This window comes from Rana temporaria, chromosome 2 (assembly GCF_905171775.1).
Source record: "Rana temporaria chromosome 2, aRanTem1.1, whole genome shotgun sequence".
In the NCBI taxonomy this organism is placed as follows: domain Eukaryota; kingdom Metazoa; phylum Chordata; class Amphibia; order Anura; family Ranidae; genus Rana; species Rana temporaria.
In genome coordinates this window covers 170,818,713-170,838,181 of record NC_053490.1, presented here as the reverse complement: position 1 = coordinate 170,838,181, position 19,469 = coordinate 170,818,713, and the positions used below count along the sequence as shown (strand labels likewise).

Below are 19,469 nucleotides of genomic sequence, written 5' to 3'. Positions count from 1 at the left end.
TCCGACTTAGAAAAAGGTTCCTGTACGACTTTGGGGGCGACTTGCATTGATTGTGTGTGTGTGTGTGTGTGTGTGTGTGTGTTTTTGGCGTCTATACTGTTTAGCCTAAGCTGTACGGTATTGAATCAGAATGTCTGATCTTGTGTTGTCATATGGAAACCACCAGGCAGTGATTGTCCGTTGTCTTGATAAATGGGACCCTCCTTTTTTGTGTTCATGATACAATAAATATGTGGATATATTTTTATTGGTGAGGTTAAGTGATCAAATACATTTTTTTTTTTTTTTTTTTTTTTTCCTTGGCATGTGCAAGAATTTATCTTTCCCCATGATGAAGATAGATATTTGAAAATGGGATTTGCACAAGCAGATGGACTGAAGAAAGCTCAGACATGATTCTTGCATAATATATTATTGTTTACTCTGTGCATGCTGTATATTTTACCTTCATCGGTTGGGTCCCATCTGCTTAATGTCAGCTATTTCTGTAAATTTCCTGGGCTGATTTATTCCCCCCCCAAAAAAAATGTATGGATAGTATGCCTGCTCTCTTCACATTGCTTTCTGTCAAAAATTCTACCAGTCTGCAGCATTGTGGGAGGATTACATTGCCTATGCATTACTTTAATACTCTTTCACAGTGGATATCAATATTCACTCACATTTTTTATAAGTGACATATGAATGGAGGGGGGAAAAAAAAACGGTGGCTGTGAGCATGTTGGTGCTGCTGTTGTCCTATCGGGGAATGGTTGCTAGGGGCCTGATTTGTTGCTAGGCTCACGTGCTGGGAACGGAGAGCCAAGACTCTGAGATGCTCTTGGATGGTGTTGGCTCGCACTGTTGCTGTAAAACAAGCAAATCGTTTTTTTTCTTTAAGTGCCAGGAGCCTTACTGACTGGTTTCTTTGCAGGCATGGTATTCCTAGAGCCAGCATGCTGAATTCCTGCCTCTCCAAAGCACTTTATGTAGGCTGATTTTTTTTTTTTTTTAAATAAAATAAAAAAATTGTTGCATTTTTACTAAACATAGAATGCAACTGTCAGACTCGACTATAGTGTCTTAAGGCAAGCGAGAGGAATCCGTGCAATGAATATTTTCCTTCATATTTTATGGATGTTCTGGGCTCTAGATGGAACACGGTAGCCTGGAATTTGGCTAATTTACATAAATAAGGTGATCTCTAAGAAATGGGTAGCTGAAAGAAAATCTTTATTTTTTTAATATGTATTATGGGCTGGGAATTGTTTTTACAATGTTTCAATAATGAAAAATAAAAAATAAATCTGCGCTATCAAAGTAATTGAGCAGCTACAAACAATCCAGTGAAAAAAAGGAAAGCAATACAAACAGAAAAAACAAAAATGCAGCGCTTAAAATGTGAATAAACAATAATGTCTATATGGAACACATATATGTGTAAACGTATAAGTCCATAAATGAGTGGAAGAAATCTTGGCTTGAAGAATGTCGATCAGTGTGTGAAAAACACTGTGGACATATATTTCAAAGTCCACCAAAATAAACGTGAAAGTGGAGGTGAGATGATCAATCAATAACAGTGACACGACACCCACGGTGATCCAGAGTAAACTGAAATATAATTAACGCCCGCCACCATTGGAGGCTTACCGGATGCGATGGACCCAAATGAGCTTATGCCCAAAGGATCAATAGAGCTTAAAATCAGTTGAATATGGAGATAAACCGAACCACACCAAAACGTTCAACCAGCAAACAACGATGAAGTTTTCGCTTAATAGCAGGTGGACAGGGTAACTCCAGTTGGAGGATGGTTCATGAAAGTGGAAAAGCTTGCACAGAGTATGTGGAGGAAAATAAAAGGCACATAGCGTGACTCCGGAGTTATGCTATGTGCCTTTTATTTTCCTCCACATACTCTGTGCAAGCTTTTCCACTTCCATGAACCATCCTCCAACTGGAGTTACCCTGTCCACCTGCTATTAAGCGAAAACTTCATCGTTGTTTGCTGGTTGAACGTTTTGGTGTGGTTCGGTTTATCTCCATATTCAACTGATTTTAAGCTCTATTGATCCTTTGGGCATAAGCTCATTTGGGTCCATCGCATCCGGTAAGCCTCCAATGGTGGCGGGCGTTATCAATTATATTTCAGTTTACTCTGGATCACCGTGGGTGTCGTGTCACTGTTATTGATTGATCATCTCACCTCCACTTTCACGTTTATTTTGGTGGACTTTGATTATTCTATTTTTATTTAATATAATTGAAATATATGTCCACAGTGTTTTTCACACACTGATCGACATTCTTCAAGCCAAGATTTCTTCCACTCATTTATGGACTTATACGTTTACACATATATGTGTTCCATATAGACATTATTGTTTATTCACATTTTAAGCGCTGCATTTTTGTTTTTTCACAATGTTTCAATATGCTTCAAATAAAGCTTCTGGTTTATTAATTATACTAATTGCCAACTCTTCTTTTTTTTCCTTTCTGTTTTCAGAAATAAGAAAATTCTTAGCAAGAAGAAACTAAAACGGAAGCAGAAGACCAAATCAAAAGGAAAATTGCGAAGCAAGGTAAAGATGAATGTAATCATGAGTTGCATTAATTCCTGCTTTGTTCCTCTACTGTGGGCATGAATCACTGCTAACTATTTTTCCTGACACCAAGAGAAAGTTGGTGATGGGGAGGGACCTCCAGCAGATTGACAGCCTCGGCTCTGTTCCTGTGTGAAAGGGGGGGGGGGTGTTCGTTTTTCTTCCAATCAGCTCTTGGTTTTCACTGAGCTCTGCAGAGTAACTTCAGCCCCCCCCCTTTTTTTAGGTGCACCTGATCACACTGCATTGTCATATATGGGGGGGTGTAACAGGTTACAGATGTGCCAGCCCCCGATCCCCCATTCTGACAGTCTGTGGGAGGAATCTTCTCTTTACCATCCCCCCTCGTTACAATCTGAAAAAGAGACCTCCCTTTTGGCTGCAGTCCATGAAGGTCCCCAAGTGACAGGAACCCACCGTGATGGGTGAAGATTGCTCTCTTGGTTTCTAAGGTTGCCCTGCGCCAGGACAGCTAAGTGAAATCCCTCCCTTATTTCCTTATTGTGGAGTGCCTCATGTATGTAACAATCTGTCAATCTAGCTAAGGCTGGACACCTGTGTAACTGTACTCAGCCCTAGCCAGGTTAGAGCACAGGATTGCTGGCATGATTGCTTCCATCTCGCAGGGTGGCAAGAAGTGTGACCGAGCCCCCTCCCCTAAGCCTCCTAATTTGGGGCAGGAATGGGTTGAGGAAGAAGGGCCAGATGCTAAGGACTCTGGAGATGGTTCAGCAGGTGAGTCTGCTTCTGAGGAGTCTGGACCAGATTATGTCCAGTTGGTATCGGCCTCAGTCACAGAGGCTTTTGATCCAGACTCTTACCAAGATGGTTTGTTCTGCCTTTTAAGTTGCCTCCTGCAGAGGTTTCTGATCCTCCCTGAAGCCTCCTCGGACTGCACAGGCTTCCGCTTGCACCCCCTGTTGGAACAGGCGGTGTATGCTGATTCAGAACAACCTGACAGGATTTTCTTTCCTCCTAAGAAGTTTGTCTTTTTTTTTTTTTTTTTTTTTTATATCCCATGGAGGAAAAGTGTGTTAAGTAATAGAACATGCCAGCCATAGATGCAGCAGTCTCTTCCTTAAACAAGAACTTAACTTGTCCATCGGATAAAGCACAGGGCTTGAAAGACCCTGTTGACAAGTCATTAATAATTAACTTTTACCCTTAAAGGGGTTGTAAAGACAAAAATATTTTCCTCTTAAATTAAAGTCTGACAGTAGCTGATAAAGTAAAAAGTAATGTTTTGCATTATAACTAGTTTGATACCTGTTGAAATGGAGCTGTTTTATTCACCTCCGTCACTCCTGAATCATTATTCTCAGTGACTTCCTGGTTTGCGGTGCGCATTTATTCTTGCTACATCACGGCCTAATGTGAACTACAGTTCCCATTAGGCTTAGCCTCCATGCCTGTGAGGGATAAGAGAGCATCTTCACGCAGGGCTGTAATCATAGGAAGGGGGTGAGCACATTCTGCTTTCCACCATGCAAAACGGCTCAGATGCTGGTGGAAAGCAAGAAGAGGAGAGACAGGAAATGGCATTTTCAGACCTGGATTACTGTATTTTGGAGGTCAAAAGGAAAAACGAGGTAAGTGATATTTAAATGCTCTAGCTTACAGCAATCAATTGATCTAATAAAAAACAAACCTTTAGTGTTACTTTAATCTCCATAGGCGACGTTTTAATTTTTTTTTTTTTACAGGTTGCATGTTTTGAGTTGGACTAGAATTATTGCTTTTGCTCTACCTTTTTAGCACTGATGCCTCACATGTGTGGTTTCAACACTTTGCATATGCGGGCACTGCTTGTGTGTGTGTGTGTGTGTGTGTGTGTGTGTGATATCTCCTATCTATCTATCTATCTATCTATCTCAGATCTCATATTTAAGAGGTCTCATGACAGGACCTCTTAAATAAGAGATCTGAGACGCACTAAAATGTAGTAAAAAAAAAGTGTTTTTAAGAGCTATGGGCGGAAGTTATGTTTTGACATCGCTTCTGCCTGCAATGGTATGGAGACATGTGGGGGCCATCTCCCTCCTTACTCTTCTCCCATTGCCGCTACTGATGGCTCTAGTAAGTGGTGAAGGGCACTGGAGCGGGATGGGGGGAGCTTTCACACCACTAATAGGTGATCTTGCGGCGAATTCGCAGCAGAGACCACTTTATCTGAAAGCTGACCGCCCGCTGAAGAGGATACTGGGGTTATGGCAGCTAGCTGCTTCCTTAGCAACTGTATTCCTCTTCAATGTACCGACTTTAAACGCTGGCGGGTGGTCTTTAAATGGTTAATCGCTAGTGTGGTTTTTTTTTTTTTTGTTCTTTAAATAGACAGAATTTTGTATATATTTTTTTTTTTTTTTCGTCGTATATTTTGTGTATTTGGTTTTTGTGAAAGTTGGTCTACAAGCTATGGTGTCAATCATTGACAATTGATCACACCTGATGTACTGAAGGACTACCATTTTTTTTTTGAGACGCTAACACGCCAGAAAAGTACAATTACCCCCCAAATTACCCCTTTTTGGAAAGTAGACATTTCAATGTAAGTCGCAGGGTGAGGTATGTTTTTTTGTTTTGGCTCAAACTTGACATTAACAAATATATTTCTTTCACACAGCATATGCATGCTTGCAACTACACCCCAAAACACATTCTTCTACTCCTGAGTAAGGCGATGCCATATGTGTGAGACTTTTACACAGCCTGGCCACACACAGAGGCCCAACATGCAGGGAACACCGTCGGGTGTTCTAGGGACATAAATGTGGAAAAAATGAAACCACTTTTTTATGTAAAGTAAATAACATTTCTTTATCGTACATCACGGGACACAGAGCGGCATATTCATTACTATATGGGTTATATGGAGTACCTTCAGGTGTTGACACTGGCAATCTCAAACAGGAAATGCCCCTCCCTATATAACCCCCTCCCATAGGAGGAGTACCTCAGTTTTTACGCCAGTGTCTTAGGTGTTAGTCATGGTTTAGCTTGCCTCCGCATCCTTGGGATTAGGTGAGCTAACCGGTTCTGTCCAAAAAAGCCTCAGCGCTAAAGTGGTCAGTAACCGGACCCCAAACCCTTGGGGTATAGCCCATAATGCTTTTCTTTTTAGAGAGCTGGACCCTGGGCCCAGAACTTAGAAACCTTTGGGTGCCTAATGTTTCTGTTGCCAGAGTGCTATATGGGCCCAGGACAGTGGATCCTTCATAGGAACCCAGGGCCTGAAGGTCTAGACATCCCCACCGAGATGGGGGAAGATTGGGCCTCTTGCTTGGCAAAGTCCTGCGGCATGGAGCAGGTAAGTGAGGGGAAAACTTGCGGAACTTGGTTCTTAGCAGGTTTTTTCTGGGGGGTCACAGGGGACATGCCTAAAGTTATGCACTGCATCTGGCAAACTAGTCACATATCATAAAGATAGGATGGCTCTATATGTATTATTCCCCATAAGATGTGACCTCCCTTGTAGTGTTGGAAAAGCATTGAGTGGGGCCTGTGTGATATAAAAGTATATGTGTGTGTCAGAGAGCTATGCTTACCTGCAAGCCTCCAGGCGATGCTCCATTCAGTCTTCCTCCTCAGAGCCTGCAAAGCAGGCAAAACGCTGACCTCCTCGTGGTTCCAGGCTGCAGGCTGCAGTTTGCTGGAGCAGAGAGGTCCCTTCCTCCCAACCCCCCCCCCCTGTCGGGAGGGGCATTTCCTGTTTGAGATTGCTGGGGGGGAAGGGCGGGTCAGTAGCTTAAGGAAGGGGCGGCCCTTCCTTGTTTGTTCCATTCAATACTTTGGAACTGGGGAGGAAAGACCAGAACGGCAGCACGGGGCGCCGAGGACACAGTGGCCAGAAAGAATATTGCAGTCTTCAGAAGACTGTTTTCAAGCCTAGGAATAGGCTGTTTCTTTTCCATCTCATAGTTTTTCTTGCAATACTACTCAGGGGGACAGAATCTTTTTATTTTTTTTTTTTTTTCAAATCTAGGAAAGAAAAAACAAGTGTCATCTAGGGGAGAGGAAGCATTTTTTATCCCCCAAACAGGTGTTTGGGCATTTAACTATTTATAGTCCCAGGTACCAATAAGCTAGCAGGTGTACCTCGGTATTGTACCATGGCATCCGGGTCAGAGGGTACAAGAGGTGGGGATTCCCCCAGAGAGTCTGAGGTCTCGGACAAAGCTATGCCGCTGCTTTCCCCACAGGGAGCCTTGGGGCCATCGGGATCTGGGGCTGGAGCTGGCGCGGGTCAGTCCAACCCTAAGATGGTCACGGAGGAGGTATTACTCACCTCTTTAAAAGAGATGCAGAAAAGCATGGGAAAAATGATAGCCGCAGCTATGCGGGGCAGTAAGCGGAATAGATCTCCGTCGCCCGAGCGCGGACCCTCAGAAGAGGAGGTCCTTTCCTCAGGGGAATTGGACGACCTCTTGGACAAGGACCAAGTAGGTTCAGGGATCGAGGATCCGGATACAGAGGAGTCTGGAGCAGTCTCCCAAGGGGAGAGCTGGTGGATTCAAGCCTTAACGGACTTGGTCCATAATGCATTCAACTTGCCAGTACCAGATCTCCAGGTATCTACGGTTTCAGCTTTGGGCTCACTGAGGGCGCCTCAAAGCAATGCAGTATTTCCGATCCACCCTCTACTAGAGGGAGTTTTGTTCCAAGATTGGAACAAGCCAGATAAAATCTTCTTACCACCTAAAAGATTCTCTGCCCTATATCCTATGGAAGATAAATTTTCCAAGAAATGGGCTACTCCGGCAGTGGACGCAGCCATCTCATGTATTAACAAATCATTAACATGCCCTGTAGAAAACATACAGGTATTCAAGGATCCAGTTGATAAACGCTTGGAAGCACTACTTAAGAACTCCTTCACTACTGCTGGGGCAGTAGTACAGCCAGCTGTGGCTGCGATTGGGGTTGCTCAAGCATTATCGGATCAAGTTAAGCTGATGCTTAAACTTATTCCTGCCCAGCAGGCAGAAGAATTTTCGGATGTCCCTAGGGCCATATGTTTTACAGTAGACGCAATTAAGGATTCTATCCAGCAAGCGTCACGTTTATCGTTATCCCTTATCCATATGAGAAGACTCTTATGGTTAAAAAGCTGGGAGGCCGAGCCCCCATGCAAGAAGCTCCTGGTAGGGTTCCCCTTCCATGGAGGACGACTCTTCGGAGAAGACCTAGATAAATACATTCAAACCATTTCAAATGGCAAAAGTACTCTCTTGCCAACTAAGAGGAAGTTTCAGGGGCCTGCGTTTAAACGACAGTACTCCCCTGGGCAGGGGCCCTCTCAGGCCAAACGGTATCGACGGCCTCCTGCGAAAGCAAACTTCGGCTTCAACAGCAAATCACAAGGACAGGCTGCTAGAGGCAGAAAGCAGTGGGTTCGCAAACCAGCAAAACCAGCCCCCAAGCCGACCTTATGAAGGGGCGCCCCCACCCACGAAGGTGGGGGGAAGGCTGCGACTCTTTTCAGAGGTTTGGGAAGCCAGCATTCCCGACGAGTGGGTACGGTCTTCCGTGGCCACGGGCTACAAATTAGATTTCCTAAGGTTTCCTCCTCTTCATTTCCAGGAGTCGAGGATTCCAAACGATCCAGAGAAAGGAGCCGCATTAATGTCGGCATTAAATCATCTACTTTCCCAGGAAGTAATAGTAGAGGTACCAGTCCTGGAACAGGGGCTAGGTTTCTACTCCAACCTATTCATCATCCCGAAGTCCAATGGAGATGTCAGGCCAATTTTGGACCTAAAGATGGTAAATACATACCTAAAGATCCGCTCATTTCGGATGGAATCCGTGCGGTCAGCAGCTACCACACTCCAAAAGGACGACTTCATGGCGTCCATAGACATAAAGGATGCCTACCTTCATCTTCCAATTTATCAGCCACATCAAAAATATCTACGCTTCATGGTGGCTTCGCGTCACTTCCAATTCGTGGCGCTCCCCTTCGGGTTGGCTACGGCCCCCCGGGTGTTCACGAAGGTCCTAGCTCCAATCCTAGCCAAACTAAGGATCCAAGGGGTCACGATCCTAGCATACCTGGACGACCTAGTCATAGATCACTCGTCTCCTGGCTTGGAGCGAGCAGTGGCCCTCACGGTCCAATACCTCGAGAGGTTCGGCTGGGTCCTAAATCGAGAAAAGTCAGCTTTCCTGCCCACAAGGCAGTTGGAATATCTCGGCATGAGATTAGACACAGAACAACAAAGTGTTTCTACCTCTGAGGAAGGTCAAAGCCATCAAGGAATTAATCCTACTGGTTCTAAGCAAGAAGGAACCGACTATTCGCCTATGTATGAGGTTACTAGGCAAGATGGTGGCCACATTCGAGGCGGTACCATACGCCCAGAGCCACACTCGCATCCTGCAGGCAGCCATCCTGTCAGCATGGAGCAGAAGGCCACAGGCCTTGGATATCCCGTTGCCGCTCTCATCAAGAGTCCGACAAAGTCTGTGTTGGTGGTTAGACCCTCAGAATCTACTGAAGGGGAAGTCTTTCAGCCCAGTGGCTTGGAAGATAGTGACCACAGACGCCAGCCTGACGGGCTGGGGAGCAATTTTGGATGGTTGCACTCGCCAAGGTACTTGGGCAACGCCAGAGAAGCAGTTGCCCATCAACATCTTGGAGCTCAGAGCTGCTCGACTAGCCCTCAGGGCTTGGACGTCAAAATTGCAGGGGTTCCCGGTGAGAATTCAATCAGACAATGCCACGGCCGTGGCATACATAAATCACCAAGGGGGAACCAGGAGTCAAGCCGCTCAGAGAGGTGAGCTTGATTCTCCTATGGGCAGAGGCTCATGTGCCCTGCATATCGGCAATATTCATTCCAGGAGTGGACAACTTTCAGGCGGACTTCTTAAGCCGCCAGACTCTATTGCCGGGGGAATGGTCTCTGCATCCACAAACCTTTCAAGCACTCTGCCAAAGATGGGGAGTGCCGGACGTGGATATCATGGCATCGAGACTCAACAAGAAGCTAGACAGGTTCATGTCCCGCTCAAGGGATCCGATGGCCTGCGGAACCGATGCGTTGGTTTGCCCTTGGCATCAGTTCAAACTTCTTTATGCGTTTCCCCCGCTCCAGTTACTACCCCGCCTGCTGAGCAGGATCCGGGTGGAGCACATACCAGTCATCCTGGTAGCTCCAGCATGGCCCAGAAGGGCATGGTACTCACTAATCTTAAGGATGGTAGTGGGAGACCCTTGGACTCTTCCTCTACGGCCAGACCTGCTATCGCAAGGTCCGATCCTCCACCCTGCCTTACGGCATCTAAATTTGACGGCCTGGAAGCTGAATCCCTGATTCTCAGGGGTAGAGGTCTGTCTCAGAAAGTAATCTCTACCCTAATCAGAGCCAGGAAACCGGTCTCTAGGGTGATTTATTACAGGGTCTGGAAGGCCTATGTAGGCTGGTGTGAGTCCAAGCGATGGCTTTCTCGCAAATTCACCATTGATAGAGTTTTTTAAGTTTTCTCCAGCTAGGAGTGGATAAAGGATTGGCATTAAGCACAATCAAAGGACAGATTTCTGCTCTGTCAGTGTGGTTTCAGCGGCCGCTGGCCACCCACTCGCTGGTTAAGACCTTCCTTCAAGGGGTCTTGCGTATTAAACCTCCAGTTAAATCCCCGCTTTGCCCGTGGGATTTAAACCTTGTTCTGTCAAGTTTACAGAAACAACCGTTTGAGCCGTTGGCTGAAATTCCTTTGGTTTTACTGACAAGGAAGTTAGTATTTTTGGTCGCCATAGTTTCCGCAAGAAGAGTATCGGAACTGGCGGCCTTATCCTGTAAGGAACCATATCTTATTTTTCACAAGGACAGGGTCGTTCTCCGCCCTCATCCTTCCTTCCTACCGAAGGTTGTATCCAGTTTTCATTTGAACCAGGATTTGGTATTACCATCCTTCTTCCCTAAACCTACTTCCAGAAAGGAAGGGTTGCTGCATACCTTGGATATCGTCAGGGCCATGAAGGCCTATCTTAAAGCTACAAAGAAGATCCGGAAAACAGATGTGCTGTTCATATTACCGGATGGGCCCAAGAAGGGGCAGGCAGCTGCAAAGTCCACCATTTCTAGGTGGATTAAGCAATTAATCACTCAGGCCTACGGCTTGAAAGGGTTGCCTCCTCCAGTATCATTAAAGGCTCATTCTACTAGGGCCATGGGCGCCTCCTGGGCAGCACACCACCAGATCTCTATGGCTCAAGTTTGCAAGGCGGCAACCTGGTCTTCTGTCCACACGTTTACAAAATTCTACCAGTTGGACGTAAGAAGGAATACTGATACAGCCTTTGGGCAGGCAGTACTGCAGGCTGCAGTTTGAGACCCTCGGATTCCGGGGGCTCCTCTTTTTTGAGTTAAATTTAAAATTTAAGATTATTTTTCTCAACTAAGTTGGATTTATTATGATTTGAGTATTTCTCTAAATTAAATCCTTTTGTCTTGGAGATGTTCTCCCTCCCCTCATTGTGAGCATTGCTTTGGGACATCCCATATAGTAATGAATATGCCGCTCTGTGTCCCGTGATGTACGATAAAGAAAAAGGGATTTTTAATACAGCTTACCTGTAAAATCCTTTTCTTGGAGTACATCACGGGACACAGAGCTCCCACCCCTCTCTTTGGGGACCATTTTGGGAGGCATACTGCTTGCTACAAAACTGAGGTACTCCTCCTATGGGAGGGGGTTATATAGGGAGGGGCATTTCCTGTTTGAGATTGCCAGTGTCAACACCTGAAGGTACTCCATATAACCCATATAGTAATGAATATGCCGCTCTGTGTCCCGTGATGTACTCCAAGAAAAGTATTTTACAGGTAAGCTGTATTAAAAATCCCTTTTTTTTTTTAGAAGATACTTTTAACACATAGCATGTACATGGCAAAAAATTACACCCCAAAATACATTCTGCTACTACTCCGGAGTATGGCGATACCACATGTGTGAGACGTTTACAAAGACTGGCCACATACAAAGGCCCAACATTCAGTAGCCCCTTCAGGCATTCTAGGAGCATAAATTACACCTAATTTCTTGACAGCCTATCATTTTTGAAGGCCCCTCATATTTCTAACATCAAACCATGTATATGCTAAAAATTGCACTCCAAAATAAATTCTATTGAGGAAAGGGTAAAAAAAAAAGCATTACCTGTGGTTTTAGTAGTCCAGAGGGGAGATTTGTTCCATGCAGCGGTGTGCTTAGCGACAACAATGGTTTTATCCAGGCAGGGATATGGACTATAGTTGGCACAAAGATATCGTTGGCACAAAGATATCATCGGCACAGCCAAAGCATTAGAAATTGTCCATAGAAATTGTCCAGGCAGACACAGCCATAATATTTGGTCCTGGTATATATACTGTTACCTGCAGACACATTATTGTACTGCTCTCCAGTTCTTCATAAACATACTGCCTCTTGCTACAGATTTTTTTTTTTTCCATGGTCCAGGTAGCAGGCAGAGGTGTGGTCCGTTCATGTTGTCGCTGAAATGAAGGCATCGCATATTCATCTCGTATCGGGACCTGGACATTACAGAAGAATAACTGGGCATGTGGTGGATGGGGTTGGTGGATCAATGGGCATGTGTTTGTTTTGTAAGGCCCATAAAAATTTTTAACTCCTCCAGAGTCAAATCTCTCCACTCGAACAGATGGACGTATGACGATTGGAGGTTGTTGTCAATATGCTGCAATTCTTTGTGGACCAGACCAATTTATATGCCCAGCAGCAAAGTGTCCGGCAAAAATAAACAATTTATTTCTGTAAAATCTTGTGTATTGGCCTACACACCTGGTTGTGCGGTGAAAGGGGGATTTCTTGCGGATCCCAAGCTCAAGGCAGACATATTGGGTTGGCACTACCACCTGGAAGATATGTAGTGTCACTCCAGTGGTGGTAGTTGGGGGGGGGGGGGGGGATTTGAAGTTCCTGCCCTGGTACTTGGGCTTGATGCGGCAGTGCTGGTACTGGGCCTAGGCATTTCTTGCAGTCTTTCGCTGGGGGGGAATTTGAAGTTCCTGCCCTGGTACTTGGGCTTGATGCGGCAGCGCTGGTACTGGGCCTAGCAATTTGATTCTGTGGTATATTGCTGGTGGCTGCCTGGTTTCCACAGCGCCATGCCCTTTTAAGAGGGCTTCATTCTTCCTCTGATTCATTTGCTGATCCACTACGATCGACCTGTTTAAATTCTGAATTTGATTCATTATTTGGAATTGGCATCTGAATCTCAGAACCCCGCTGATCTCAGTCAAAGAGGATCTAGAATGTCTCCTCGGTAAACTCTTGGACGTTTTTCTTGAGTGCGCTTTGCGACGGGTGGTAGATGACTGTCACTGATGGGCGATTTGATGGGTGATGGTAACGGACCTGTGACCAGTGCATTTTATGGGACTGATGGGTGACAGATGAGGGTCACTGACGAGTGACGACTGGGGCACTGATGTGGTGACTGTTGGCTGCAATTGGGGGGGGGGTTTGTAATGCGCTGCTCCTGGCTCTTCTCACATTGGAAACTGTGAGGAGAGAAGAGCCGATAAAGGATTGTAACCTCTTTTTTACATTTAGTGATCGGCTGGGAATGGACCACAGCCAATCAAGTGGTAAACGGCCGCCAGCCATTGGCTGTCGTTTCAGCCGACATGACCTCTCAGTGAGCTCCCGATTTGCATGAATGCACCGTCTGCAAAAGGGAGTACCATTTGTGATCGGCCGTGACATAATCTGGCTGATCATGTGTTAAACGGCCATGCCCAATGGCTGTTCACCCCCCTGTCGGTGACGCGCTGTGTCTTGGGGACACGCAGACAGTGCAGGACTGCGCGCACGTGATTGCACGCTTGCCCTGCTTGAATGGTTTGCTGTCATGACGTTGGCCCAGGAGAGCCATCATGGCAGTGGGCGGGCAGCATCTGGTTAAAGGCTTCCTTTTTCCTTGGTCAGTTCAGCTATTTAGCCAGCTGTCCCAGCAATTGGAGTCTGCCAGTCCTTAAAGAATCAGGCCAAATGGCCTTACAAGCCTTACCAGGAGGATGATCTTGCTGAAAATAGGGCAGATATTTCTCAAGCGCTGTGTGTTGCCGTACACATGCGCAGATTTCCTGTCTACACATGCGCAGATTTGTGTGGCTTAAGAACTGGTCAGCTGAGCTTCCCTGTAAGAAGTTATGGCCAGGGTTCGCCTTTCATGGGGAATGTTCATTTGGTGATCTGGACAAATGCATGCAATAGATTTCTGGTAGAAAAAGTTCTTTACTTTCTATAAATTGAAGGACCAGGCATCCCTCGTTTTAAAGTCTCGGACTTCCTCAAGTATTTCAGCAAGACAGTCTTGCTGCTAACAGGGCGCTAGAACCAGGGGTATGTCACAGGGCTAGGGCCAGAAAAAACCCTGGGCCCAGAACTCTTCTAAACCTGGCACCAAGTCCCCCTTTTGAGGGGACGGGGGGGGGGGGGGAGGCTGCTCCAATTTGCAGCCATTTTGAGAACAGTGGTGCAGGACGAGTGGGTCACCTCACCAGTGTGCCGTGGTTACAAGCTGGAATTGGAGGGTTACAAGATAAAATGTTCCTGCGGATCCTCAAAAATTTGTTTCAAGCACTAGAGCAGTTGGTGCATCAAGGAGTGATGATACAGGTTCTTTTGTCCAAAAGAGGCACAGGGTTTTATTCTAACCTGCACATGGTTCTAAAGCCAAATAGAGACATAAGGCCAATCCTTGGACCCAAGATCCCTGAACCAACGTCTTTAATACAATCCTTCAGGATGGAGTCAGTCTGCTCGGTAGTAGCCTTGGTTCAGATGGGAGACTTCTTAGCCTCCATCTATATCAAGGATGCATATTTACACATACCTATCTTTCAGTCTAGGAGGTTTCTGCGATTTACAGTAGAAGACCGTTATTTCCAGTTTGACACTGCCCTTCAGGCTTGCCACAGCACCTCGAGTGTTTACAAAGATCCTAGCACCTGTACCTGTGTAGCCTGCACAGAAGACTGAATCTGCAATAGGCAAGCAGCTTGGTGTGAATAAATCAACTGTGGGATCAATAATTAGAAAATGGAAGACCTACAAGACCACTGATAATCTACCCCTCGATCTGGGGCTCCACGCAAGATCTCACCCCGTGGGGTCAAAATGATCACAAGAATGGTGAGCAAAAATCCCAGAACCACACGGGGGGATTTAGTAAATGATCTGCAGAGAGATGGGACCAACGTAACTAAGGCTACCATCAGTAACACACTACGCCACCATGGACTCGGGTCCTGCAGTGCCAGACGTGTCCTCCTGCTTAAGCCAGTACATGTCCGGGCCTGTCTGAGGTTTGCTAGAGAGCATTTGGATGATCCAGAAGAGGATTGAGAGAATGTCGTATGGTTAGATGAAACCGAAGTAGAACACTCATTTGGAGGAGAGAGAATGCTGAGTAGCGACCAAAACACCATACCTACTGTGAAGCATGGGGGTCGGCAACATCATGCTTTGGGGCTGTTTCTCTGCAAAGGGAACAGGAGGACTCATCCGTGTACATGAAAGAATGAATGGGGCATCGTGAGATTTTGAGTGCAAACCTCCCATCAGCAAGGGCATTGAAGATGAAACGTGGCTGTGTCTTTCAGCATGACAATGTTCCCAAACACACCACCCGGGCAACAAAGGAGTGGCTTTGTAAGAAGCATTTCAAGGTCCTGGAGTGGTCTAGCCAGTCTTCAGATTTCAACCCCATAGAAAACCTTTGGAGGCATTTGAAAGTCTGTGTTGCCCAGCGACAGCCCCAAAACATCACTGCTCTAGAGGAGATCTGCATGGAGGAATGTGCCAACATACCAGCAACAGTGTGTGACAACCTTGTGAAGACTTACAGAAAACGTTTGACCTCTGTCATTGCCAACAAAGGATATATAACAAAGTATTACGATGAACTTGTGATATTGACCAAATACTTATTTTCCACCATAATTGGCAAATTCTTTCCAAATCAGATTGTCTGGTTTGTTTTCCCACATTTTGGCTCTCATAGTTGAGGTATACCCAATGATGATGATTACAGGCCTCATCTTTTTAAGTGGGAGAACTGGCACAATTGGTGGCTGACTAAATACTTTTTTGCCCCACTGTATTTCGATCAGCATGTGGCTGTCCCCCCCCCCCCCCCCCTTTTTTGTTATTTTGACTGAAGTACCAAAGTTGTTAGATTGGGGGGGATTCCAAAATCCACCTAGTTTGTGTGTGTGTGTGTGTGTGTGTGTGTGTGTGTGTGTGTGTGTGTGTCCGCTGGCTGACAACAAAAAGATTTATGTTCAGCCTTTAGAATTGACTTTGAATATCAGTAAACCATTTTACAAGGAACCTCCTTAAACAGGTCTTAAATTGTAGCTGATGTTCCTAACCAGCTAGACTGAATAATCATTTCTAAATAACGAACGTGAATCTGTTTAACTTCCCTGCAGAAATGCCACAGCCCTAGGAACTAGTATGTTGTAGCCCAGGAATCTGAAGCTATTGAATTGGTGTAATAAGCAATTGCTACTTTCAGCTAATATGCTGTCCATTATCTGATAGCTGGAGTGTCTACCCCTCTCCATTACATCATCTTGGAGACGGATATCAAACTGAGCACTCTCTTGGAAATATGCCCAAATCACCACCTATCCATCCAGTTAGAAGCCTCATCTAACCAGCTATGCCATGATTACACTTATTTCATTGTGCCTGACTAGTTTACTAACCGCCAGGGAGATCGTTCTTGGAGTGATCCATGGATTTGAGACGATTGTCTCCTGATCTGTCCATTAACACATTTTCACCCTCTAATTACTAAGACTTATTTTGGGTCTTGTTGGCTAGCCAGTAGACGGGGCAGCCATGACATGAACGTTAACTTTTAGAACTGTCACCTTATTGCTGGATGCACTACAGCATGCACTTTTTTTAATGTTTTCTGTATGAATATTGTAATTCTTCCTAACATGGTGCATGCAGTTTATATACAAACCTACAAAAGAAATAGCGGGAAAATGTAAAAGATATGGTGTGCGTTCTCTCCTTTTTTTATGCCCAAAGCATTTTAACAATAAAAGGAATATTCAGCTTTTCCAGGCAAAATAAGCGGCAACTAATTCCGCAAGTTATGCAAACAGATGATATATTTGCAATTCTTGGTACTTTATTAGCGTTTGTCATTCTGAATAAATTCTAGCACTCGTTTGTGTTCCTGGTAAGTGTAGAAGAGAAACTGCATTTTTATACAACTGAGAAGAGTAGTGGTTTCAGATAAGTCACCAGCATCCCTTGCTGTACTAGGATTTGTATGGATTTAGTTGGTGCTTCAGGTTTCTAATTTAAAAAAAGTAAAGCTTTTCTCCAGGGAGATATGAAAGACAAAAATTTGTGCAACTCTTTAATTACATCTCAAATGTATGGACCTTTAAAGTGGAGTTCCACCCATAAATATAACATTACATCAGTAGTTTTTAAAAAAATCATTAGTCCTTTAAGAATTTTTTTTATTTTTTTTTTTTTTTTTTAGATGCCTTCAAAGTGTTGTTGCTAGGCAGAATAGTTAATCTTCCCTCTTCCTGCACCTAGGTGCTTAAGCTTCACCGCACAGACTCCTGGGAATGTAGTGGGTGTAACTTTCCAGGAGTCTGTGCACTCCCCAGTCTCAAAGAATCGTGTGACTTGGACAGTACAGGTGCTGAAACCTGATCTGAAAACTATTACATTGCTTGTGCAGCACTGAGCGAGATCTGCAAGGCTGAAATCCAGGAAGTCATACAGTCTGGCTTCATGATGCCCACACTTGAGATGGCCCCAGTCAATTTCTATTTTATAAAGTGTCTAAATGCTGTAACAACCTAACAAAACGGACCTTGGTTTACAGACTAACTTTACTAGAATACATTAAGCTTGTGTAGTTCAGGGGTATTTATATTTAAAAAGTGAAATTGTGGCCGGAACTCCGCTTTAATTTGTCTTGGTATGAGCCACTTGCAGTTTTTGTACAACAGAGCACAACTAGGGGGAGGGAGAAGCAGCATAAGGAGACCATCGCTGCAGTGCAATGGGCATGCTGATAGAGTAGAGAATAAGGCAGGGTGGATAAAATGTATTTTTTATCAAAAAAAAATCGGATTTTTTTGGGGGGGGATTTCAATCAAATTGTGTGGTTTTGTTTTATCAAATTTTATTTTAGTAGTTTTTTTTTTTTTTCTATTTTAAGTTATATTAATTTTTGTTTTATTCAGCATGAAATGGAGCTTATGAAGCTGTATATTCTGCATGATTTATTTTTTTGGTAAACTCATTCAATCCAAGCTCTGCAAGCTGAGATGACATGCACTGGCAATGTTTTAAGTAAAAATAATTTGAGTAGTTCTCCAACTATGTGTGATTAACCCAAAATCTATTATGATATCGCTGTTTTACTAATCTGACAACTTATTCTAAATGGGAAACCTTAATTTTGTTTGCAAATATTAAAGATTCTAAATACCAGCAAGAATGAGTCTAAGTTTAACCACTTGCTGACCAGCCGCCATTATATGGGGGCAGGTCGGCTTGTTTCCGCGAATCAACATGCCTGTACGTTGGTTCCTTTTTAGGCGCGGGGGAACAGATGCACATGGCCGATATGTCAGCGGGCCACACGCGATCCCATGCACGAAAATCTAAACTGATTTATAATTTTTTGGGGGGATATTTATTATAGCTGTGATTTATTTTAATATATATATATATATATATATATATATAAAATTTATAATAGTGCAAAAAATGCAGAGGTGATCTAATAACACCAAAAAGCTCTATTTGTGTGGGGGGAAAAGGACATCCATTTTGTTTTTGGTACAGCATCGTATAACCGTGCAATTGTCAGTTAAAGCGACGCAGTGCCATATCGCAAAAATGTCATGTCATAAGGGGGTAAAATCTTCTGGGGCTGAAGTGGTTAAAGAGCACCTGTCGTCATTTCAGATCCATCATGACGTGCCTGTTAGCTGGCATCCACTCACCTGCTGCCACGTCCTTCACCTTGTGTCTCTGCCGTATCACCAGCCATGTCATTAAAGTGAATGGGACTGTCAGTGAGTGAACAGCAGGTCAGAGGAGGAGCCGCTGCGGGACAGATGACGGTTGCTCTCTACAAATTATGATTTTAAATCAAGCTTTGTTACTAGTGATTTTTAAATTGACTTGGTTTTAATCAAATCCACCCTGAGAATAAGGGTGAGTACTAAGCTCATCGGCAAGCTTGCCTTTAAACTTAAAGCGGGGGTTCACCCTAGAATAAAAATTTTTTTTTTTTTTTTTATTCTATCATAAAATTCGGCATCGTAGCGCGAGCTACAGTATGCCGGTCTTACATTTTTTATCCCCGTACTCACTGTTTAATCCGACCTAGACGATTCCGTCTGCCCACGGGGAATGGGCGTTCCAATCCAGACGGAAAGTGATTGACGGCCGGCTCTGGCGCGTCACGCTTCTCCGGAAATAGCCGAAATAGGCTTGGCTCTTCACGGCGCCTGCGCATAGCCTGTGCGCAGGCGCCGTGAAGAGCCGAGACCTACTCCGGCTGTCTTCGGGGAGCGTGACGTGCCAGAGTCGGCCGTCAATCACCCTCCCTCTTGCTAGGAACGCCCATTCCCCGCGGCAGACGGAATCGTCTATGTACGATTAAACAGTGAGTACGGGGTTAAAAAATGTAAGACCGGCATACTGTAGCTCGCGCTACGATGCCGAATTGTATGCTGAAATGTTGTTCTGCAGGGTGAACCACCGCTTTAAGTGGAGGGCAGGTATACCTGATCCTCTGCTCAAAGTGGGTAAGGGGAACAAAGATATGTAAACATTTTAGAGTTAAGAGAT

General features: G+C 44.7%; 1 protein-coding gene across 2 annotated transcripts in view; it reads left to right on the top strand.

Moving 5' to 3' along the window:
* LOC120929700 (E3 ubiquitin-protein ligase MYCBP2-like) overlaps positions 1–19,469 on the top strand; it is a 138,976-nt gene that overhangs the window by 66,214 nt on the left and 53,293 nt on the right. For both annotated transcript variants that reach the window (XM_040341405.1, XM_040341404.1), the window contains exon 2: positions 2,492–2,567. In XM_040341405.1, the coding sequence (XP_040197339.1) occupies positions 2,492–2,567 (76 nt within the window). The remainder of the gene's footprint in view (positions 1–2,491; positions 2,568–19,469) is intronic.